We start from the raw sequence: 25,582 nt of genomic DNA, 5'->3' as shown, positions 1-25,582 counted from the left end.
GAGAGTAGTGACCTGATCAGGCAGCACAGCATTCCTGCTCCTTTGGAACAGGCAGAGACAGGCAGGAGAGGGAGGTGGAAACAGTAGAGCACACCAGAGTTTTACATTTTCAAATTCATTTTTATTTTGATAATATGTTTGTATTCAGTCTGAATTTCCGTTTAGTTTTAGTTAGTTTCACCAGTGTTTTCCTTAGTTTCAGTTTAGTTTTTATTTCATGGACTCATTTCTATTTCATTTTAGTTTATTATAGTTTCAGTTTTAGTTTTAGTAATTTTAGTTAAGGAGAAAAAATTGTCTAAGATTAGTGCAGCGTGAAAAATAATCTGTTTATCATTGAAGATATCAACATTTCAAGACTAAACTTAACTAACATATGCGATACATTTGTTTCAGACTACACAGAATTTTGGGAGTGTGACCAGTGCCGGCTCCTGCCAAATCTCTCGGGGGGAGGGGCCAATTGTTGCGATGATGGCTAAGCGGTAACCCGTTCAATGGGTAAATTAACAGCTAGCCAACTTGACATTGTCACATTGAATTAAGCAGGGGTAGCAGAACAAAACGTTACCTACTTTGCAGCCTGCTAGCCACGTTTTCCGCTCATATCAGCTCCGCGAAAATCCCCAGTTATATGATTACCCCCCTTTGTAGATACTCGCTTGATGTTTAAATTTGGTCTGGGTGGTCCTAATTCTTTAGTTGCCAATTTATCCTGCTTACTACGACAACTGAACGGTATTTTTTTAATGCCACGATTGAGTTGCTCTGAGTTGAAGTAACATTAGCCATGTTTACCTTGAATGTGACAAGATCGCTGGCTGCCCCAGCGATCCCTACACCAGGTTCCGTATGACGAAAGCACATTAGTGCAAGCCCACTCAGAACCCATACAGATTGCATTGCAGTTCAAAAAAATTGCCTTAACATGAGAGTCTATCAAAGTGATCTGTGCGATTTTCAACCAGACTGAAATCGCCCGAAAGGGGCGGTACTCCACGGAACACGACTTGACACTGATTGGACTAAGAGGCAGGACAAACTGTCTAGAACAGTCACAGCTAGCGTAGCACTGTGGTAGGATGTGTGATGTGAAAATTTCCCTCCCTTTCCTCCTTTGGTGGTGCGTCGCCCGATCGCCCTAAGGAACAAACCGCCCCTGAGTGTGACACTCGCCGTCTTGAAATGATATCGACAATTATTTTTTGTCTTTTCTCATTTTATTTTTATTAGTTTTTTAGCAATCATTATTAGTTTCGTTTTGTTTTAGTTTTACATTTTCTTCGGGTTAATTATTTTATTTCAGTTTACGAAAATGTCAGTATACGATAATAACCCTGGAGCGCACACACACACACACACACACACACACAGTCCCCCCCCCCCCCCCCACACACACACACACACACACACTCTCACTCACTCTCTCACACTAACAGGCCACATGGAGACAGCTCTCCTCCTGCGGAAATGGTGAGTCTGATCCTGAGCAGACCTGTGTGGTTTCCACTTGAGGTGTGGCTTGTTTGGCACCTACACTCAGGCACTCACTCAGGAGTTTCCATGAACTAATACAGTGCTGTCAGTGGGCGAGCTGTGCTGTTTTGGCTCAATTTGTCAGCACAGGGGGTTGTCATCAGAGCCTTGGTGATGGTTCTCAAACTGCAATTGCTGATTTGGATCAGGGTTAAGTCCCCCCCCCCCTTTTAGGTTGATGTTTGGCTCTGCTCTACTTACTGTCTGTAGACTGGGAGCTGTATATTACTCAGCTGTTTTATTTTATAAGTGTACAGTGAACACATCTGTGCCTAACGGTTAAGTCCGCCCCCTCTTCCTTTTTACTCCTGTCATCTTTCTAAGTCTTTCTCTCTTCTTTCTTCTCTTCCTCTGGGCGCCCCCAGGTCTGCTTATAAAGGGGGAAGGCCATCCCCGAACTCAGTCTGTCCAGTACTGATAGAGAAGACCTTGGGATAAAAAAAAAGCCAAAAAATATTCAGATATCAAGAGAGGAAGAAGGCAGCGTCCCCCTACCCCTGCAGGAGGTGATGCAGAAGGGCCATGCTGTTGTGGGGGTGACCTGGACAGCTTGCTTTGGTGTTTGTTTGGTCTAGTAGGTGTGACGCGAGTAGGAATGAATCTGCTGTAGCCAATCCCAAGTTAATTTTCCCAGTCCTGTCCTCTGCAGTAGGGTCAATACTCTGGCTCAGCCTGACTTTGCCCTGATTTGGGTCTTTAATAGACAGCGGGGCTACCGGGGGGGGGACTGTACCCCCCAAATGGCAGCTGTGGGATGGGACCTTTCCTAATGCAGTTACACAATGGGTGAAAGATGATGGAAAATTCAGGAAATTGTCCCTCCGATCTGGCCAGCAGCCAGCTGCCTGTGTACATTCTGCTTGAGGGTCATTGCTGTGACTAAGCATCTCTAGAAATGGTGGTCTGACTCACTGACAAATGGCAGATTCACCGCTAGATGGCAGAAAGGCACGGCTAAGCGGTTCCACCAGTGTAGTCCTAGCTGCTGGGCCTAGTTCTTGGTTGTGGCCTTTTTTCCTTTTCTTTTTTCATTTACAAACTCACAAGATAAACTTGTAAAAGCCATCCAATTTCCTGGCAAGATGATGCTGATGATGCCACCCAGTGATTGTTTCGCCTCTGAAATTATCTTTTGCTGGTACAGCAGCAGTGTAACCAACACTTGCCACGGGCTCCACCAGACAGAGCATGCAAGGATGAGAATGAGGTTTGTGTACGTAGCACCTTTCCTCTTCTCAAGGAGCTCAGAGTGCTTTACAGTGAAGTGGCTTTGGTAGGGGGAGATGACTCACCTTAACCCCCTCCAATCCCCCCGCAATGCAATAAAGAGGAGCGTGAGCACACTGCCCCACACATCAGCTGATGTGCAGGTAGCCTTGTCTGCTGCTTCGAAGGCCACCCAGTTCATCCCTGGTGTGTCCCCTCTCTGTCTGGTGCGTCCCTGCGTATTCTCTGTATCACTCTTACTCCCTTTTACCCTTGCTTCAGAGGGTTGACCCCCGCGTGACAGGACACTAGCTCCAGGGGGCTCCCTGGAGCTCCTGCATTAGTGAGCAGCAGTGTTTTTCTTTCTCTCCTTTCTGCACCATAAAGCTGCCAGGCGTGCTGGTCCCTCTCTCCGTCCCGCTGTAGTGAGCTGACTGTAGGCAGTTGCACTGCCTTCATCAGAGCATCATAATGTTTATTTACAATTTTATTTTATTGGAATGAAAGACAGAAACAGATCTGATCACATCAAAGCAAGATGTGGCTCCCCAGTGCTGTATGGACCCTCCTTTTAGTTATGAAATGAATCCAGTAACAGAACACAAATCCAGTGACCTACACTATTTACATTGCACGACCTTACACAGCATCTTACAACTTTCTGTAACGATGCAGTTTTACAAAGTCATGATTAAACAGAAGAATCATCCATTATTAATGTATGGCGTAGTCATTGTGACTTGTGAGCTTTGAGTGCTGCTGATATGTGCTTGTCTGGTCTTATCCTCACTGCACAATTTTGCAGTGTTAAACTGTCAGTGGTTTGAAGTATAACTCCACAGGGTCTGTAAGAGCTCTTGAGCATTCAGGTAGGAGGTTCGGAATGTACCCCCGGGGGAGTTTATAAGGCCTTCTGAGTATTCAAGTGGGCTATATGGGTCTGTTTTTATGGTGTGTGTGTTTTTTATTCTATGCTTTGTGAAGAGTTTGACTGAGTATTGTAACGCTTACAGACACACTCTCACAGTCTCTGACACACACACACTCACACAGACACACATACATGTGCCTTTTCTGTGAAATTCCTCCCCTTCCTAGAGCACTCTCAGGCCCTCTCTGCATCAGCCCACTGGCCATTGATTTTGGTTAAATGTTAATAAATACAGATTTTAACCAGAGCCCAGAGATAAGAGATGAAGGAAAGCTCTCAAGACCTTCAACACATCCTGTCTGCAACAGTGACTGTGCTGCCATGGCAATGCAGCTGAGCTCAGCCTGAAACAAATGTGGTGGGGGTGGGGAGGGGGTGGGGTGGGTTCGGGCTGTGTATACATCTTTAAAGAAGCTTTTTAGAATGACCAATCATGTCTATTACTGACGTGGGGGAAAATATTGTCACAATTATCATAATTCAAAGTAAAAGGCTCACAGCACCCGAGCCTTATTCTAAAGCATCTTTGCCCAAATTACCTGTGACTTTTAAATGTTGACAGAATGCAGTGTTAATCTCCAAACTCGCTTCTTCCCAGAAATGTCTGACTTCCTGAATTACACTATGGAGAGTGATTGTAATCCCTGCAGAAGGACTGAGAGGTGTTCTTACAGGCTTGTGTGGGAGACATAAGATATCCAGTAGAGTTTTATCCGCTGCTGTGCAGGAGACAGCACTCTGCTGAAATGTGTCGGATGCACTCCCACAAACCTGTTCACATGTAATTCAGTTCAATTCAGTTCAATTCAATTTTATTTGTATAGCGCTTTTTACAACACAAGTTGTCACAAAGCAGCTTTACATTGTTCCCAGGCCTGAGACCCCCTGAGAGCAAGCCTAAGGCAACAGTGGCAAGGAAAAACTCCCTAATTTACAGGAAGAAACCTTGAGCAGAACCTGGCTCAGAGGGGGAGCCCATCTGCTTCTGGCCAGCACTGAGCATATAGAATTACATAAAGTACATTGTACAATTTCAAGTATTCTAAGACATGCGAGTTTTGATACCGTAGTAAATAACAGAGTAATTATAAAATGTATCCTAGAGAATGTCCGGTTCTTGGCACGCAGTTTGCTTGATAGGCAGGGCAGCGAAGTAGCAGGACTGGAGATCGGGGTGTGATGCTTGGACTACAGTGAGGGCTGAACACAGTGAGGGCTCTATATGTAAGAGGAAGGTCAGTGTGTGTTTTAGTAGGTCAGTGGGAGAGAGGAGGGTTAGTGTGTGTTTCAGTGGGTCAGTGGGAGACACGACAACCAGCAACTTGCACAGTGCAACAGGAGAGGTTACAGTTTTGTCAACGCTGGCCAACCTCAGAAAACCACCAGGACCAACACAGGACATGGAAGTTGACATAACCCCACCCCCAAAGCAGTCAGTAGGGGCTGCAGTACTCATCAGTTTGAATCTCCTTTCTGCTAAATTACCCACAGTCCTCAGGGGGAACATCTGTACCATTAAACAGTCATTCAGTAACTTCTCATATAAGAGTGTGTATGGATGGGATCTGGGGAGGAGCGGGGCTCGTCGGTTTGTAATGGCCCCTCTCTCCTGAGCCTCGGGGGTCTAACTGTACATTACATTTGTCCCAGGACACCTGGTTGGAGAGAGAGAGACAGTGCGCCTCAGCACTTAGCGTCCTCTCACGGAGGCAGGGCCGGGTCCCGTCCCGGCTCCGCGGGTGCTCTCAGACCTGCACACCGGGCTTCCAGCACCACTGGGCCCATTAGCAGCAATTACATCGCCATTGAGGTGACTGCTAGCAGAACATGAGCTGCTACACAGGACAGACATGGCAGTCTGAGGCAATCTGAGCTTCTTCAGCAGAACACCCCCCCAAGAAAAAGAGGTGGAAGACCATGAATAATTGACAGACAACCAGGCGCCATGAAGCACTTCTTTCTGGAAGGGAGGGAAGGCAGGAGTCATGGATTATTTCTTCTGTTTGACTGAGAGGAAGAGCAGCTTCTGTGACAGTTTTGGCAGCAAGAGGGCAGAACTGGGGAGAACACGGAAATTGAAATGGAAATCAGTACTGTGGAAATTGAAACGCAGCACCCAGAGAGATCACGTGATATTTATATGGGGCAAATGACTGACAAGCAGAAGTAAACCCCACGCTAGACTCAGAAACCACTGCTCTGATCAGAACTGTCCTTGCTGCCCCTCTTACCTCCCTTACAAATTCCACATTACCCAGACACCCTGCCATGGACAAGAACAGACATACACACATAATAGCACACACTGTAACTATCCTTAAACCATCCAAGTGGAGATATGAAATATTAATATTTACAGCAATAATATTGGCATAGAGGGCTCTCTTCTGGATCACTTCAGTCCTTTAGGGAAGCTGTAGTGTGTTTCTCATAGGGCCAGCACAACCAGATGGGGAGAGAGCGAGAGAGAGGGTGTGCATGTTTCAGAGAGAGAGGACAGTGTGTATGTGTTAGAGAATGAATGAGATTATGTTTTGGAAAGAGAGTGTACGTGTTAGAGAGTGAGAGTGTGTGCTGCAGAGAGAGAGGTGTGTGTGTGTGTGTGTGAGAGAGTGAGAGAGGGTGTTTGGTGTGTGTGAGTGCATGTGCACATGTAGGTCACACGTGTGAATGTAAGAGTGAGAGAGAGTGTGTGTGTGTGTGTGTGTGTGTGTATGAGAGAGAGAGAGAGAGAGAGAGTATGTGTGTACACGTGAGCATGTATGTGTGTGTATATTTGTGTGTGTACGCTCCCTGCAGAGGTGCCACTGGGTGTATAGAGAGCCTGCTGTGACGTGGTGCCTGCTATTGAGCTTGATGTGCTACAGCGCTCAGTAAGAAGGCCCTCACTCTGGTTCCTGCAGGCCTGATGGAGAGCCTGTAGTCTGCACAGCTGAGTGTTTCCCAGAATAATCACCACTGGAAGTCACACCCAGGGGCACAGCTCATCCACTCTTACATTATTCATGTGCTTAGCTGACAGCCTTATCTGTGATGACTTACACAGCCAGAATTTACACTGATCAGTCATTTCAACAACTATATGCTGAAACCAGCATCAATTTATGCTGTGGGATTTACTGAAACGATCATCCATTTCTACAACTGGATTCAATGGAATGGTCATCCATTTTTACAGCCGGATGTACTGAAATGATCATCCGTTTATACAGCTGGATGTACTGTCCATACTGATGCGATGCTGGTTCAAACCCTTGCTCAACAACACACCCACAGTGCAGCACCTACTAATCATACCTGCAGCCTTGTGCTGCATCCATCCACAGTGGCTCGCTGCTGACAGGTAGGTCAGCATGACTCTTTGGTGCGTTACAGACAGGGGTGGGAGGTGGGGGGTGCAGAGGAAGAGGAAGCAGAGATCTGAGCCAGCAGAGGCCAGAATGCAGGAGTCTGAGAGCGCCAGCCCAAACGCAAGGAGACCTGCGGTGGCAGCGTCGGTGGGAACATCACATCTTCCCGTGGTGTCATTCAAAGGTCACCCACAGAGACAGGCCCCCCACCCCCCACTGAGTGTTAATGTGATTTTAAAATGTCCATGTCAGCCAGCCATTGGCAGGGGCGTGTCACACACAGCTCCACCTCTGTCTGACCCTGCGAGGCACTCATCAGCACGTGTCCTCTCGAGCTGGCGGGGGGTTATGGGGTACATTCTAAAACCACTCCATCTGTTCCAGCCTGTTTTGGCTTTATTCCATGTTACACAGACCTGTCTTCTGTTGCATACGGGAGACTGCTTCCCTGATGGTCAAAAATGAGTCATTTCCAGCAGGCTGGTGTGTATCGGTTTGCTACCTCTCAACACACATCAGCCTGTCGTTCAAATTTTTTTAATGACTTGCGTTGGTGTGGCCATTTCCATTTGTGAATAAGGATTGGACGGCAGCCCATGGGTAATAAACAAGCTCTCCTACCCAGAGGAGAGGAGACTGCAATCATGGCTGAGCCAAGATAAACACATAGACCATTGGGCAGTGTTGCTTTGGTGTTAATGGGTAGGCTGGAGAAGAACAAAACATGGCCATAGATTAGGATACACAGACTGCTCTGTTCTGTAGATTAGGAGATACACTGGCTGCTCTGTTCTGTAAATTTGGGTGTGCACAGACTGCTCTCTTCTGTAGATTAGGATATACACTGACTGCTTTGTTCTGTAGATTAGGATATACATAGACTGTTCTTTTCTCTTCTAAGGCTTAGACAGAATCTCTTCTTGAGCCTCTCTCTCCCTTTCTCCGTGGCTGCCCTGAGTTCCTGTGCCGGTTGGAGGAGTGTACTTAAGGAGAGTGTTCACGTGGGAGGGCATTTCTGACCTGAGGAGCACCTTGCCCCCATGTTTCTCCCAGTGGGCGTCTCCTTGTGTGCGGCATGACTGAGCACGCTTAGTAAGACACCCACTGACTCCTCCTTGGTCCCTCCCAGTCTGCACACATTTCCCATTTTCTCCTGTTTCTGTTCACTTTGAATGGAGGTACACTTGATACAAAATGTAAAATGGAAAACTGTACTATGGTCATATGGATTTTACCTCATATACATATATATATATATATATATATATATATATATATTCAGTATCATGCAATACTACTTTATAATTGCTTTGTGTAATGATACGTTATGTAGTGTGATAGACAACCCAGCATGACAGTCCCCTGCCATACAAGAACAGAAGTACTCTGTAGTCAGCTAATCACAAGCAGCCAATCATACCCTGCCAATCACCAAAACTCAACGGTCAGACACAGCCAATCACACGCAGCTGGCAGTGAGTAATGGATAACCTCCCCTCAGTTCTGAGAGGCTGTTCAGATTTAATGTAAACATGACTGACATTTAATCTGCCACTACCCATGATCTCATCTTTATTTCAACAGAAAATAAAAGGCTGAGCCTCATCCCCTCCTTATTAAATATTTTATTTTATTCATAAATAATTTACTTTGAGACTGATGACACACTCCCTTCATTTTTAACATCCTTCCAAATTCAGCACGTGCATTTTAGGGACAGAGAGTTAGCATCCCAGGAAGGTTTTAAAAGGTACAGAACACATGTTCGGAGCTTTTAGTGGTTAGGACCTTTGTAGAGCAATCCCAGCCTATAATTGCCAACAAGCTTACAGATTGCAGGTAGAAACATTCCTTCCTTCACAGGTGCTGCTGAAATTGTTGTGAAATTAGCAGATCATTTGCTGACAGGTAAATTCTTCGGCTTGCCTTGGAAAGGGTTTTCCTGTTGAAGGCAAACCCTGCCTGTGGATATGTTAGGCAAGCGCCCGCCAACAGGCTGGCAGTGTCAGTGTTTGGGGGCTGAGCATGGGAGTGTTGGACAGAGTAAGAAAGCTCTTGTTAAGCCTTTAATAATGTCCTCAGTAAATGACATAACAGTGGAATGTTAGTCCGTTGACTGAGAAATGGGACCTATCAGTACCGACCATCATTGCAGGTCTGAAGAGAGATCCTATTATTCAACTAAATCCAGACTGTCACCGTCACTCCATTTTCTCCTGTTTCTGTTCACTTTGAATGGAGGTACACTTGATACAAAATGTAAAATGGAAAACTTTACTATGGTCATATGGATTTTACCTCGGATACATTCAGTATCATGCAATACTATTTTATAATTGCTTTGTGTAATGATATGATATATAGTGTGATAGACAACCCAGCATGACAGTCCCCTGCCATACAAGAACAGAAGTACTCTGTAGTCAGCTAATCACAAGGGTCAGTCTAAAGAGAGATATTCCTTTAATCTACATAATCTAGATCATCATCATCATAGATCTAGGAAGATCTCTTTTAATCCAGAGAACCCTCTCAGAGATCCCTTTAGGGAATCTTTTACTGAGTTGTGTGATTACCCTGGATGACAAGCAGTTGTGAGTGGCAGTGTGTGCCAGTGTATGGCAGTATACAGAGATGAGTGAACCCCCTCATTCTGTTGCTCCTGAATACCTTTATGAATGAATAAGCAAACAGGCAATGTTCCATTTGGATCAAAGTGTTTTCTGTGTGCTAATTCATTGACCAAAGTATGCAGCAGTGTGGTTTACTTGTCCTTGCACAGTCGAATGTGTGGATAATCAGATGTTTCTTTGAAGACTTGGCTGATGAAGGCTCTTTCTCTTGAAGGGTAGAGCGCTCCACAGACCAGGTGATCAAGCCGGTTAACGTGGAGGCCCTGTCCAAGTGGGTAGGGAAGATCCCCGGGGATGTGCTGAGGGACATGCCTGTCGTTGCACCCATGCTGGCCCGACTTGGATACGACCCCCATGCCAACCCCCCAAACTATGGCAGGCCAGACCCCAAGGTCCTGGACAACACCAGAAGGGTGAGTGCGCTCAGAATGGGCCACGTTTATTCCAGTAACACGCTCACATCCAGCATTGTAACTGGTTTACTTACAGCACTGTGACAGGATCACATTTGGTACTGTAATGGGGTTACTTACAGCACTGTGACAGCATCACATCCAGCACCATATCAGGGTCACATCTGACACCATAACAGGCCATAACAGGAACACATTCTGTACTGCAAAAAGCTCACATCTGGCACTGTAACAAGGTCACATCCTGCACTGTAACAAGCTTATATCCAGCACTGTAACATATTCTGTACTATAGCAGACTTGCATCCATAAACACACTTTTTTTTGATGAACTGAAATTGTGCTTACCATAGTGACTGTGTGGTCGATACTGTCTGTGATCCTCGGCATTTAAAAACGCTACCCTGTTTTTCAATCAGAAACTCTTCTGCAGGTCAGAAAGTGGGCTGCTCTTAGATTGGAGTCCGGTTTCATCTCTCTGACACACCCTCAAAATGCTGACAGAACTCACACGCTTTCAAACTCCCCGTCCTTCACAAACTAATTGCAGTTTTAAAACGAGACTCTTATTTATAGGAAATCCTCCTGGTTTACTTTTTTAAATGTGTTTCCCAGGCTTTGCTGAACTCGAAGCTACCCCCGTGTCCCGAGTTTAAATGGGCAGTGTCGCATGTGGCCTGTTAACTCCCTGCCCTGGCAGCAGATTTCATATGTGTCTGCTTGTGTTTTTCCTCAAAACACCCTCTGATTTATACAGCAGGAAACCCTGGAGAGCACCCAGGACCTGCCAGGAATGAAGTCAGGGGGATTTTCAATCCAGCAGCACTTTAACTCCGCCTGTTTTCAGCTTTTCACAAGCAGAGGTGTGAATATGAGTCTGAGGGAAAGAGAGTTCAGGAAGATCGGCTGGCCATGTAGGTGTGCTTTGGCATGTGCGCTACATGTCTGTGAGGAGGCTGGAGTATTACAGCATACCTGGAATGGCCTCACAGAGGGAGAGGTGTGGGCTGGCCTTGACTGTCTCTTTGAGATGAAATACATTCTGCTCCTGCTTTCTCAGTGAGGAAAACAGCTTATCCCCCCTGAGTCGGATGCGGTGTAGCTTGTTGTAATGAAGGGCGTGCCATGGAATACTGAATCAGTCAGTCACTCAACATCCATACAAGCGCAATCTGTGTATGGAGACTCCATGTATCATTTTAGACAGTGCTCACAGCACCACACCACTGCTGCTTTTGGAATACTTACTTGGAGTCTTGCAAACATAAACTGTTGTTATGTGTTTTTTTTTTTTTTACAGTGTTAGGTCAGTAATGTTAATGGAGAGCATGTTAACACAGAGCATCAGATCACAGACATCCCTAATTTATACAGCTGCTCCATATGCTCAAGTCATTGATCAGTCTCTCCAAGCACAGGGAATAAAGTCTGAACTGCAGCTATATTACAGAAATAGGTCCTTAACAGACCACCCTTCTGCAGCTTCCTGCCACCACCACTGACAGACTATGGCATGAGCCTCAGCCTTGAGGGTGCTCATCCACGGCCTTTTCCCTAAGACGGGCGTGCACCTGGAGTGTAGCGGCAAGGTTGAAGATCAGCACCGAGAGCAGGGTTTCGGTGATTAATTCCACCGGGGTCAGCCACCGGTTGTCAGTCTGACCGTAGAGCCATAAAACCCTGCCACAACACGTCTCAGGTCACATGAAGTACGTCTCGATCCATGATGACACGTGAGCCTACAGCAATGAGGTCATTGCCAGAGACCCCCAAAGTACCACGTCCCAGCAGGGGAAAGCCAGCAGCCCATGCCAGCCACGCCGGTTTACTCGACCAGCCAGTGTCCCTGATAAATACAGCTCAGCCAGCATTATAAATACAGGACAGGAATATGCCCTGACGGATACCAACGTAAAGGCCAAGCATGAAAGTCTGTTTTCAAGTGAGCAGATGCTCACTGCATTATTCCGTTCATTTCCTTCCAGATCCTGCAGTATTGGATGGCTAGGTTATTAGCTGACCAGATTTAGTAAATGCTGCATTTTTCTGAATGTCACCATCTGTGCTTCTACCAGTCTTTCACTCTCTCTTAGCCACATGCGCTTAACTCATCTCAGCTGTTACTGGCTGATAGACCCTTGCTGTTCCTGGGAAAATGGGGCTAGGCCTGCCAGAGTATAGAAGTCAGCTTTCTTATCATTTAAATCAATTCCTTTGCATGATCACAGTTTCTCTGAGGAGCCGGCTGTCTTGTAATCAGAATACTGTAGAATGCTTTTTTTGCTTGCTTTAGAACATGCCATGTGTTATGTTGGCTATTGAATGTCCCTTGATCTGTTGTTGCTAGATTTATCAGCTTGATATTATGATTCCAGTAACTGAAAATATTTTAAGTACCTTACTCCAGAAAACAGTGACCGTGCAACCTCATGGTTATAGCCCAACGCTGTGACCGTTAGATCCCACTGCTACCCCATAGTAATACAATATTGCTCTCAATAACTACATACTTTAACATTCAGTTATGATGTATGGGAACAGTAATTAAGTCCATCTAAAGAACAGACTGTCAGGAAGTCCCACAGCTCTGAAATACATTTAATGCATTTGAAAAGCAGATAGTGTCCACCAGTCTGTAAGCTGTCTATTTTCCATCTTTGCTGTAAATTAGGCTGTATGTGTGCATGTCTATATATTTTACATCCTGGGAATCGGTGCCCCAAAAAAGCAAAGTGGGTGGTGTTTAGCTGTGTCTGAGCAGGCTCTCCCGGTCGTCTGCCCTCGGCTCAGTGTGATGCTATCCTCTTTTAAATGTTAAATGTGTGCTGGGGTCCGGATTCTTCCAAGACAAACATTTATCTGTAATATAATGACGAGGGTCCGTAGGCTGGAGGAGAAGAGGCAGACATAGGCAAGGGGGAGAGAGTCAAGACTAGACGGAATCCACAGTAATGGCTTTCACATGGAGCTGCAAAAGCATCTGACGTGAACTTGCGTGAGTCCAGTTTGCAAACACTGTTTGACCACAAGCCGAAAATTTTTTATAGATGGCTCAGTGGGGCCCAGAAGAGGACCCCTGCTGAGCTGCATGATTGAGTCAGACGTTGGCTGTGCGTGCGTGCGTGCGTGTGTGTGTGTGAGAGAGCATGAGAGAGAGCATGTGTGAGTGTATGTGTATATATGTGTGTGTTTTGCCAGTGTTCCCACTAGCCTTGAAAATCCCTGAAAATTTTTTCAGTTCTGGAAGGTCATGGAAAAGCTGTAGAAACTGGTAGTGTCTGACTGTCCTTAAAAAGTCATGGGACATTGCCAAAATCAGAGGTAACAGAGAGCACATTCATCCTTCTTGTTTAATGAGCAAAATGTGTTCATCTTTCTCTCTAAAATACCACCTCAATTATTTGCACCACTATCAGACCAAGCAATGTTATTGTCCTAATATTACTAACTATTTTGCAGGCGTGCTGGTTTGTGCTTACAGAATCCAAAAAAGTAATTGATGACTGGTCACAGAGGTATTCCCTCAACCCCCACATTTCCATCTTAGTTTCCCTCAAAAAATGTTTTGATTCATAAAAATGCTTTCCTTAAAATGTCATGGAGAAGTCATGGAAAATATTTGAGTGGGAAGCCAGGAGTTTACATGAGTTTGTGTGTATGTATGCAGGGTTTAGTAGGGAGGGGATGTGTTTGGAGTGCATACATTTGGGGGAGTAGTAAGGACATGAAAGGAGGATAGGTGAAATAGTCTCCGTGTGTGTGTGTGTGTGTGTGTGTGTGTGTGTGAAAAAGCAAGTGGAATGTGTAGTGTTGGAGCAGTGCAGCAGTACGTCGCAGGGTCATGTCCTGGGAGCAGCAGCGCTGTAGCAAATATACTTCACTTTAATGACATCAGAAAATATACAGCCACGTGTACAGGATATATGTCAGAGGTAAGCTCTGTAAGCTGCTCTGTCAGCTAAGCAGATAAATCATGCAGAATAAAAGAATCCTTTAGGTTTGTCACAGATGAGGATTTATGTGGCCTTGCTTGCTCTGCTGTAGGGACAGCTTCCTGTATGACTCTGTGCTATACCTGTCTGGGGCTTTGCATTCATTAAGAAAGGGCCTTTTGATGTTTTTTTTCCCTCCCAGTTGCAGGGCATGCAGAGCTGCATGCTCTTGAGCACAAAATTTGACTGTTTGATGTTTTCAGAATATCCAGTTCCTTTTCAAAGCAAGCCTCATGCTGCGGTGAAAGCTTTCTCAGAATAGAGACCACATGACCCCTTCCCCTCCTGTCTGGGAGTGCATTGCCCCAAGCAATTGTCAATGAAGTCTGACTAAGTCTGGAATATGTGAGGTTTTGCTCACAGTGTAAGGAAAGCAGTGAGTGATGTGTTCCAGGAGTTGATCTCTGTTTCCAGGAAAGACACAGACTGTGTGTGCATTAATGTGTGTGTATGGGTATGTGTACGTATGTGTGTCTGTGTACTTGCGTGTGTGTGTGTGTGTGTGTGTGTGTGTGTATGTATATGTAAGATGGACTGTTAGTCTTATTCTTGTCATGCTTAGACACTATGTCTCTTCCTGTGGGAGGGGCTGTTAGTGGGCTCCTCATCTGCTTTGCATTAAAGTGTTTCCCAAGATCACATACAGCTGTGCTCTCTTCCCCAGCATGCACAGCAACACGCCAGAATCTTACTAACCTTAATCAGTTTTTCAGTGTAGCCATTCTTCTCTGAGGCTTGCTCATGTTCCTGGGAGTCAGACCTCTCCTGAGAGGGGCTGTGAGCTTTGTGCAGCCAGAACATGCCCAGCTTTTCTGAGACAGATTCCTTTTCCAGGGAAACGCACCCTGCAAGATCACCACCTTTAAGGGCGGCTTTTTGTTTTCAGAGCGGCTGAAATGCTTCCTTGGCTCTGGGACTCCGATCCCGAATGGGAGGCATCACGCCAGATGCTGTCAGAAATGTCCTCTAGCACCTATCTTTCAGATATATTAACCTCACACTCAAGGACTCCTTCTGCCTTTCTTTAAAGGGGCAGCAGGTGGTTTAGAAAGGAGGCATGAAGCTGAAATAAAGTTTGCAGGTTTGAATCCATACCTACCACTGCGGTACTCCCAAGCCAAGTGCCCAAGACGATTTGCTTCAGTAGATAGGTGATCTGGAAAATGTGACCTTACATAAGATGCCTGTACACTATAGTGCCTTCTAAGGTAAAAGACTCACTGTCTGAAATTTTACACGAATAGAAATCAAGGTAGTTTTTAGCTGTGTCATTTGTTAAGGTGACGAACACACCTTGTCAAAATGCTTTGCTAAAGAATGGTAAGTGGGTAAGTAATGAATGCTGTGATGTCAGAGATTATACAGTCACTCTTGTAACAGCAGCGTCGTGCTGTCTGCCACAGTTGTCTGCCTTTTGAGCATTAACTGGAGAACAATGGTGTTTTGCTCCCTTTCAGCAGGGACAGGAGGATGTGACAAAAGACGTCCCTTCTCTTTGCCACTGTGCGAAAAGACCAGGTGTGGAAATGTTGTTTTTTCTATGCCTGCCATTTCCCACTGGTATTCTTCCTTTGCTGTTTATTCAGAATCACAAAGGCAGCTGTAAGCTGCACAGCACAGTGTGCATTGAGCCATAATGGCTGCCACCATCTGCCTGTGTTGGAGTGCTCTCTTTTGTACATAGTGAGTCATAATGCTGCTTCTGTCACTTCTGTCACTTTTCAGAGTGCAGCGCGTGGTACATGTTGAGCTGTAATGGCTGTGAAGGTTGTGCAGAAGCCATTAATGTGCTTGTGGGGTCTGTGTCAGGATCCGTGTATATGAGTTTGTGTGTGTGTGTGTGTGTGTGCTTGTGCATATTATGCATATGTGTGTATGTTTGTATATGAGTGTGTGTGTGTGTGTGTGTGTGTGTATGAATGTGTGTATCTGTGTATGTATGTATATGAGTGTGTGAGTGTGACCCAGCCTGAATGAGCTGAGTACAGTAGTGTATTTGTGCCTGTCAGAGGAGCAGAATGCAGCGATCTGGACTGGCTTCAGGCAAGAGAGAGGCTGCTCTTAGTGCTGAAAGCTCAGGCCGCATCTCAGAGAGGCAGCCATGTGGCGGCAGGGACGTGGTGCTCTGCATGCAAAGCGCCTGGGCACAGACCAAGGACCCTGGTCTCTCCCACCTGCAAACTGTCCAAGAGAGCCGAAACGGCCAGGTACTCTTTGACTCCCCCAGGATACTCCGTCACGGGAGCGATGTAATAGAATATGTTTATTCTCCTAAGTCGGCCCAATTGCTGTTGTGGTTTTTCAGCTCTGTGTGACAGCAGAAAGAAGCAGTAATTATTACTGTATGGTCACAAGGCTCATCTGACAGGAAGAAGGATCCGATATTAGGGCCCTGTAAATGAGGAGGTCCTGGAGGCTTTCCAAAACCACAGTCGATATCTATTAAGTGGCTTTGCAGCTGTCCTGATCTCCATGGAGAAGCGGATATTCTGATCAATAATTGCTGGGTGTCTGCAGTAATGCTGGGAAGACACACTGAGAAATGGCATCTGTGACAGGTGGACTTGCCATGGATTGTCAATTGCTGTCAATGAACACTCTGAGGTAAACAGAAGGATAATTTGTGCTTTTTATGACTCCTGTCCAGTGAACCGCCTCAACATTTAGGCACAGGCTGACCAGTCGACATCATCATAAGCCTTCTGGGCACAAAGTTATCGGAGCCATCAGAGGAGAGGTTTCGCTTTTAATGTGGCGTTTCCATGGAGATGGCATCAGGAAGTCTGAGGAGCAGTGTAAACTCAGCCAGGCCAGAGTTAATCCAGTTATCCTAACCCTGAAGGTCAGAGAGGGGTCCTGCTGGTTTTGGGCGGGATAGTTAGGAAAGGCATCACGTGTCAGGATGGGAACGGGATGCAGAAATCAAAGCTGTGTTCATGTTTCACCCTCACATGCAATACATGTGCACACACACACTCCCAGGGACCAGGACCGCTGCAAGAAGATTATATTCTGTACTGTTTCCTTAGTATATGGATAAAAAAACTTCACATATAGATCCACACCATTCTACTGCCTGAGAACATCTGTGTAACCTCTGGAAGGTTTGGTTACTGTATGGAGATGGAAGGCTTGAGATCAGTTTTGATAAATAATTGAAGTGAGCTCAGATGTCCCTCGTAAGCAGAGAGAAGCTCTAATTGGTTTGGAGCCTTGCTGTAAACAGACTGGATCCTGCACAGAATACAGAGAGCAGCTGAAACAGCAGCCTCTAATGGGCCCTCAGTGTGTGACCAGGAGATGCTCCACACTGTAACACACACACACACTGTCAGCTCCATGTTGCTGGGCGGATCTAAGAGTGGTTCCACTGGGTGAAAACCATGTATAAAAGTAGTAACCCCACCCCCCTGTGGGCATGTCAGGCAGTGGCGGCTGGTGAGCTGGAAACAGGGGAGGCTGAAAAATTACCTTTAAATCTATCATTACTTTCAACCTGTTCCCCTTTATCTTCCTTGATTAACAATGAAACAAATAATTCACAGAATAATTGACACCAATCGCATAAATGGAGTAAATGAGCATGCTCCCGAAACAGTGCAGATTGTTTTAAATTAGCCTATATTAAATTCTCATGACACATCACAGCTTTTGTGAGGTCTGTGTTGTAAACGTTATTGTTCATTGCACTCAACCTAACCTAAAAGTTTATTCTTTGTAATTTAAATTGATCTAACTAAATTTAGATCCGTTTTGTAATTTGAATTTTGTAACACAAGAAAGCTATAATGTGAAACATTTATAAGAAAGCTTTGGGATTACTTGCCACTTAATTGTTCAAATTGCCATCCTTGTTAATTAAACAACCTCATGCTGTAGCTTTCGCAATAGCGCACAAACTACAGACAATCTGCGCTGTTTAGCGAACATAATCATTTACTCTATTTACACATTGGTGTCAATTATTCTGTGAATTATTTGTTTTATTGTTAATCAAGGAGGATAAAGGGGAACAGGTTGAAAGTAATGATAGATTTAAAGGTAATCTTTCAGTCTCCCCTGTTTCCAGCTCACCAGCTGCCACTGATGTCAGGACCACTGCTGCAGCGCTGCCTCCCACAGAGAGCGGGGAGTCCAGAGCTCAGACATCCCGTTTTCCTGTCCTTGGGCTGTCAGTGCAGTCCTCACCAGTGTTTTACAGGGACAGCACTTTCACATGTGGGCGGACAATATAAAAAAAAAAAAAACCAAGCACACAGAAATGTGTGCATTTCAGCATGCTGCAAAGCCGTCAAGCACCCATCTGGTGATTAGCGTTTCCCTGGAAGCAGCCTCGCTCACTACACTTTGACCCAGCTGCTCTCAGCAGGGGGCGGCGCTCCGCCCCTATTCTCCTGGTAGGAGATTTAGGGATAATGTGCAAGGTTACCGCTCTGGCTGCTCCCAGAGCCAGTGGTATTTCTGGTCAGCTTGTAGCCATTACTGGTGTAATGACACTTTTTTCACCTGCACACCCACTCCCCCACCCCGATCACACATCACCCCTCTTTCTCCTTTAAGAGGGGTCCTTTAACACTGCTTAGAAGTGCTGGGTTTGGCCCAGGTCATTGATCCACACCATTATGAAAGTTCACTGAGGAAACAAAAATCTTGCATGCTTCTCATGTTGAATCTTAAGCGCAAATAAATTCCTCTGACTTACAGGCTAGAGGCCAGGAGGCCCCAAGCCACCCCCTCCTCCCAGAACGCACCCTGGCCTGCTTCACACACACATCATTTGGCTGGACAGCGGTTATTGAGCGGTCCTTGGTGATGTTGTGAATTTGTTCACACACTCACAGAATTAGGAGTGGGAGCACTCCCCTGTCACCCATTGACTTCTGTCCCTCTGGGTTTAAGAAACATTTACACAACAGCTGTGTTTGGGTTTCTGTGTCTGGGGTACTGTGTTTAGGGGACTGTGTTTGGTGATCTGTGTTTGGGGGTTTGTGTTTTGGGGGTCTGAGTTTGGGGATGTGTGTTTAGTGGCCTGTACTTATAGGGCATGTTCTGTCCTGACGGCCTTTATAGAGTAACTACAGCTTCTTTAGTGGTGATCTGTACATTGCACCCTTAGGAGTATTGACAGTCCAAACAAAATGCTTTGCTGTCAGGAAGTTCTCACAGATATGAGCTCACTGTGAGCTGGCCAACTGCAGGAACAGGAAACCAAGAGCAGACATGCAGACAACAAAGAAAAGCCAAAGGTTAAAAGTCACACAAGGATCCATTCTAAAGGTTCTTTTTTGTCATTAGTGAATTACTGGACAGCTCTGTTCCATTGGGCATCGACACAGGTCTTTTTTCCTCTGGAAAAAAAATCCTTTGATTCTTCGGCTGGTTTTGGGAGGGCTTCAGGCACAAGGAAAAAAGGAATGGCTTTTTAGAAGAATAGTTTATAGAATTTGCTCAGTTTGAAGTCTGTCTGTATTATACACACACACACACACACACACACACACACACACCCATCCCACAGGAAATGAGCTCATTGTGACTCATCCTGATTGGGGCTGGAGCACAGGGTGGAGTTCCAGTCACAGAGTCAAATGACTGGCTGGCTGCAGTATCAGTAATTACCCAAAGTGCACTGCTCTGCTCCCTCATTTCTGCTTTGGCTTGCAGTGAGCACAGATGCCTCCGTCCTCCTGCTAATGAGGAGTATAGCTCAGAGCTCATAGATCCTCTGAAACTCGCATACAATACGCAGATTCACTGAAGGGAGGGGGGTTTAAACCAAACGTCTCTCACACGATACATGCACTGACTGAAGGGAGGGGGGTTTAAACCAAACGTCTTTCACACAATATATGCACTGACTGAAGGGGGGGGGGGGGGGGGGGGTTAAACCAAACGTCTTTCACACGATACATGCACTGACTGAAAGGGGTTTTAAACCAAATGACTCATACGATATATGCAGACACTGAACAGGGGATTGTACGTTTCTCTAGCTTATGATCAGACACTTTCCATGCTGTAAGCTATCCTCCTCACTCAGTCTACTCACCTGTCTGCTTCAGTCTATAATAGTCTGCTCTGCTTCAGTCTATGTGACAATACAACAGTCTCCTTTGGTCGACATGAAGCCCAGTGTGGAGTTAAAACAAAACTAAGCCTTGCTGTCAGGACCTAGCTGTAAACCAAAGAAGGCCATGTTCTCTTTGGATCTAGCAAAAAAAAACCACAACCAGGTTTTGCTCTGAGGATCTAGCTAAAAACAAAGCTTTGCTGTTTTGAAATGCACCATGCTTTTTGTGTCAGCTTCTAAACCCATTGCTTTGTTTTTTCCAGGTCTTTAAAGGTGAATTTCAGCTCCCTGATTTTCTAAAAGAACAGCCACAGGTACAGTAGCCATTCTGCCTGTTATTTAGCACTCTTGGAATTTCCTCTTTTGAGGAACTGGGTCTAATTTGTCTTTTAAATTAATTTTGAAAATGTAAATGTTTTTGTTCCAGTGTTATGTATCCTTTCTGATCTTAAATCTTTACCTGTCGTCATGCTTGGAAAGCATAATTTCACATCAGCGGTTTGTTTGCAGCTTAATTTTATTTATTTTTTTAATAAAAGCAGACGTTTCTCTTTAAATGTAGTGGAAGTATACTGCACTCTCCTGGCAAAAGATTACAAGTAGCACAATTTCACATGCTTCGGTTTCAGACCATTTTATGGGAGTGGAGTGGTTCGCGGTCTGTAGTAATATCTGGTGCTGTTGCTCTGTAGACTGCAGTGGGACCATCTTGCGGCTTTGAGTCAATGAGCAGCAACGACCTCTTTTGACCTTTAGCAAGAATGCTATAATGTCACACCATTCAATTCAATTCAGTTCAATTCATTTTTATTTGTATAGCGCTTTTTACAATACAAGTTTGTCACAAAGCAGCTTTACATTGTTCCCAGGCCTGAGACCCCCTGAGAGCAAGCCTAAGGCAACAGTGGCAAGGAAAAACTCCCTATCAGGAAGAAACCTTGAGCAGAACCGGGCTCATGGGGGAGCCCATCTGCTTCTGGCCGGCACTGGGCAGATAGAGTTAGAGACAAGTTATGCGATGTACTTTAGACATTTACGATTGACAGACAATAGTAGTTAACTGCAGAGTTATTATAAGAATGTCTCCTAGGATGTCCGGTTCTTGGAACGCAGTAGGCTTTGATGGGCAGGGCAGCGAGGTAGCAGGACTGGGAAACAGGATGAGACGCCTGGGCTACAGCTCCGGACAGGAGGCCGGAGCAGGGATAGGAAGCAAACAGAAAACAGTGGTTAGTGGATGATAAGAATGGCAGGGATGTAGAACAGAGAGGCAGGAGAGGAGGGGCAGAGAAAAGGTGTGCAACAAGGAAAGACCCCGGCAGGCTAACATTATGGCAGCATACCTAGGGGACGGGAGTCAAGGGACCGGCATAGTCATGAGGGCGACCCTAAGACAGTCAACACCAGATCACGGCACAGGGTCCATGAAAGCAATGACCACTTAGTCCACCAGAGACTCTATGATCCACGCCAGCACCAGGCCATGTCCCTCAGCTGAAGGATTTACTATATAGATATGTTTTGAGCCTAGACTTAAAGGTGGAGAGAGAGTCTGTTCCCCGAATCTCGGAGGGTAAGCTGTTCCACAGGAGAGGGGCTTGATAGGAAAAGGCTCTACCGCCTACAGTAGTTTTGCCCACTCTCGGAATGGTGAGAAGCCCGGCATTTTGGGAGCGAAGGGCTCTCTGCGGAAGATATGGATGAAGAAGGTCCTTAAGATGGGGGGTGGGGGCAAGCCCATTTAAAGCCTTAAATGTGAGTAAGAGTATTTTAAAAAACGATCCGGTATTTAATAGGTAGCCAATGGAGAGAAGCCAGAACTGGGGTGATGTGTTCAAAGCGCTTAGTTTTAGTTAAGATTCGAGCAGCTGCATTTTGCACCAGCTGAAGGGGTTTTAATGAGACGTTTGCACATCCTGACAAGAGGGCATTACAGTAGTCTAATCTGGATATTACAAAGGCGTGGATTAGTTTTTCAGCGTTGTTAATTGATACAATTTTCCTGATTTTAGCAATATTTCTCAGATGGAAGAAGGTAGTCCTAGAGGTGTTAGTTATGTGAGTTTCAAAGGAGAGCTCGGGATCAATAACAACACCAAGGTCTTTGATGGCTGCACTCGGGGCAAGGGAGACACCATCAAGGTCCAGTGTAAAATGAGTGAGTTTGCTCCTGATTGAATTTTAGCCTATGACCAATATTTCGGTTTTGTCCGGGTTAAGGAGGAGAAAGTTTCGGGCCATCCAATTCTTTACATCTGTTAGGCAGGCCTCCATGTTTGAAATATTCAGAGGGACATCGGGTTTGACTGATATGTATAACTGAGTGTCATCCGCGTAACAGTGGAAATTAATGTCATGTTTACGGATGATATCGCCAAGAGGCAACATGTATAATGAGAAGAGCAGAGGCCCAAGCACAGATCCTTGAGGTATACCATATCTTATGCCAACCAGGTTTTCGAGGCAGTCAAGGAGGATACAATGATCGATGGTATCAAAGGCTGCACTTAGGTCTAGCAGCACAAGAAGAGAGATACAGCCATTGTCACAGGAGAGTAGAAGGTCGTTGAGCACTTTCAGGAGAGCAGTTTCGGTACTGTGGTGAGGCCTAAATCTGGACTGAAAAACTTCCAAAATGTTGTTAGAGTGTAAAAAGGCAGAGAGTTGCTTTGATACTGCTTTTTCCAGAATTTTTGAGAGGAATGGAAGGTTCGAGATGGGCCTATAGTTTGACAGGTCATTGGGATTATTGTTAATATTATATTATTATTAATATTAGGCTTTTTTAGAATAGGCTTGATAACTGCTACTTTGAAGGGCTGAGGTACGTGTCCAGACATAAGGGAGGCGTTGATAAGATTTAATAGCGGTGTGCCAATTGCAGGCAGTAGCTGTTTTAGGAAGCCAGTTGGTATGGGGTCAAGTTGGCTGGTAGAGTTATTAGATGAATTGATAAAAGCAGAAAAGTCGCTAAATTCAATGGCTATGAGGTGTTTGAGGATGCAGGAGCAAGGGCAGAGTAGGGTTGAAAGAGAGATCATGAGTGAGAGAACACAGCGCTCCCTGTGGGGCTCAGGAGGACCCTGCAGGGGGTGATGTGGGTGGGGTCATTAGTGAGGCATGCTGGGAAGGGAAGAGGTGTGTCCTGTGTGTTGGATGATGCAGGTTTTAGCTCAGCCTGTCCTGCATTATGAGTGGTTGGGTGTTAAGTGTTAAAACAGAGTACTCTCTTTCCCTGGAGTCCAGTTTGTACAGAGGAGTGGTGTACTGAAGAACATGTTGTACAGTTTGGCTTCAGTGAGGGGGACAGTGAGTGTGCAGAATTGCTCTCACAGGCCTGACTGGTGCATTTATGAGGAGTAATGTACACTCTGAATTAGATTCCAGTGACCCATAGCATGCTTTTAAAGGACCAGCTCCTCCTCATGTAAAGAGAGGCTTTGTATGACTGTGTAACTGTGTGTGTGTGTGTGTGTGTGTGCGTGCTTGTGCGCGCATGTGTTTGTGTTTATGCTGTCCTATGCCTCCTTCTCATGCTCTCCCTCTTCCTCTCTCTGCAGCTCCAGAAATCGCCAGAGAAACCTGACCCCAGTTAGGAGGAAGAAGAGGAGGATCAGCTGCCACACCCACAGAAGTGTGTGTCTCTCCCACTGTCTCTGCCCACCCCACCTACCAGACAGCAATCAACATGTGCCACTCTATACTGCACACAAATCAAGACTGCCCTTAGCTAAATTACTTGTTTGATGCTGAACCGATGTGTCCGATTCAAGCATTATTTTGTCAAGAATGTCAACAGTTTTTATACTGTAAATTTAATACTTATGTCATCTAGAAAATTAGTGATTATTGTGTGTCTGAGGGAAGCTGTGGTAGCCTCCATGCATACTTTCTGACATGGGTAGTGGATCTCATGGATACACTTCTAACTTTGCCTTAAACACACTGAAACACAGAGCAGTATCACCACAGGAACATGCATTCCAGTCCTAATAGGGGCCAGATGTGTGGTGGTTTCACTCTATGCAGTATTAATACTAGCCGTATTACAGGCTTTCTTATATTCAACTTTTCAAGCATGTGGAGACAGTATGTTATACAACCTGTCAGGTCACTTCCTGTATCTGGATCAGAGGAACAGCAGTACTGGTGTGGTGGCAAGGGTATAAAGGGGGTGATTCTGGGCAGTTTGGTCTGAGCTCTGGGATAAGGGTGAGGTCTGTTTAAGTAGGCAGTCTCTTTTGAGTTTTTCCAGTCAATGACAGGAGTCACAGCAGGAATTTCACAGTAATAAACACAAACATAAACATACAGACTTATCTGGGAAAAGGTTTAAAGCTCTGCAGCAGGCAGATCTGGGAATATGGTTGAAATAGGAACAAGGATGAGCAAATAAATCTGAAAAACTGGGAAGTAAAGGGTGCTATACCAAATAAAAGTTGATTGAGTGTGCATGTGTGTGTGTGATCATGTCCGTCTGTGTGTGTCTGTGTGTGTGTGTGTGTGTGTGTGTGTGTGTGTGTGTGTGTGTGTGTGTGTGTGGTAGGAATATGGCCATTATGATTCAGGTCAAGTCATTCCACACTTGTTACATAAAATATAATCAATATACCTAATAATTTATTATATTAGATATTATATCAGATATTATAACTGTTTCTGCAGGCTTGAATGAAAATGGAAAAGACATGCAACTGGGTGATCTTTTCGAGGTGGGTGAAGTCACACCATTGACAATGGGAAGCACTGTCATTAACAGCACTGACAGTGGCAGCACTGACGATAACAGCAGTGTCTGAGTTCTGTGCTATGCCACATGGCATTATGTGTAAAAGCCAAAATGTCTTTACATAAATTATGTGACTAGATGTTTTTTTTTTTTTTCCCCTCCAGAGCAGTGTCCTGGCCCTTTCCCTGAGAGTGTTGCTATTTCTTCTCCTGACCACTGAGTGGCACTGTCTGTTGTGTTTCAGGGTGGAGAGGAATGGAGCACAGAGGGACAGACGAGACAAGAGACAAAACCTACAGTCGTTACTGAAGTGTGGGATCACACATACACACACTTCTGCACTCACAACCACATGCACACATACATGCACACATGCACATACTGACACCCTGGGCTCAGACCTCTCACTCCCTCTCTCTCGCTCCCTCTCTCTCGCTCTCTCTCTCTCTCTCTCTCTCTCTCGAGGACTCCATTGGCCTCTGATGTTGTTGCTGTATTGATGCATTTGGCCTCAGAATGATGTTGGGTCTTTTCTGTTTTTTTTTGTCACAGCATACTGTACTCATTGGATTTTTTTGTTTTCCTCTCTGTATGAAATCTGTGATTCTGTTATAAGAACAGGCAGACTTTAATTGAGAAGAAAGTATTTATGGAAGATGATTAGGTTTTGAAGATGCAATATCTATTTTAATGTTTGATTTTTCATGCCTTTGTATAGTGCA

At 45.3% G+C, this 25,582-nt stretch overlaps 1 protein-coding gene across 4 annotated transcripts in view; it reads left to right on the top strand.

Annotated features, from left to right (window-relative positions):
- Positions 1 to 25,244, top strand: part of tpst1 (tyrosylprotein sulfotransferase 1) — a 40,638-nt gene extending 15,394 nt beyond the window's left edge. Inside the window, exons 3-7 of one of the 4 annotated variants that reach the window (XR_005005191.1) lie at positions 9,871 to 10,069; positions 20,395 to 20,445; positions 23,692 to 23,765; positions 24,797 to 24,843; positions 25,030 to 25,244. Coding sequence is in view for 2 of the 4 variants with exons in the window: in XM_036537273.1 (XP_036393166.1) it covers positions 9,871 to 10,069; positions 20,395 to 20,445; positions 23,692 to 23,727 (286 nt within the window). In the remaining 2 variants the exon portion in view is untranslated. Of the gene's footprint in view, positions 1 to 9,870; positions 10,070 to 20,394; positions 20,446 to 23,691; positions 23,766 to 24,796; positions 24,844 to 25,024 lie in introns of all 4 variants that reach the window. The other 3 variants (XR_005005190.1, XM_036537273.1, XM_036537274.1) reach the window with 3 other exon arrangements.
- The last annotated feature ends 338 nt before the right edge of the window (positions 25,245 to 25,582 follow it).

This window comes from Megalops cyprinoides, chromosome 9 (genome assembly GCF_013368585.1).
Source record: "Megalops cyprinoides isolate fMegCyp1 chromosome 9, fMegCyp1.pri, whole genome shotgun sequence".
Taxonomy (NCBI): domain Eukaryota; kingdom Metazoa; phylum Chordata; class Actinopteri; order Elopiformes; family Megalopidae; genus Megalops; species Megalops cyprinoides.
The sequence above is the reverse complement of the archived record's forward strand: the minus strand, read 5'-3'. Positions and strand labels throughout refer to the sequence as shown.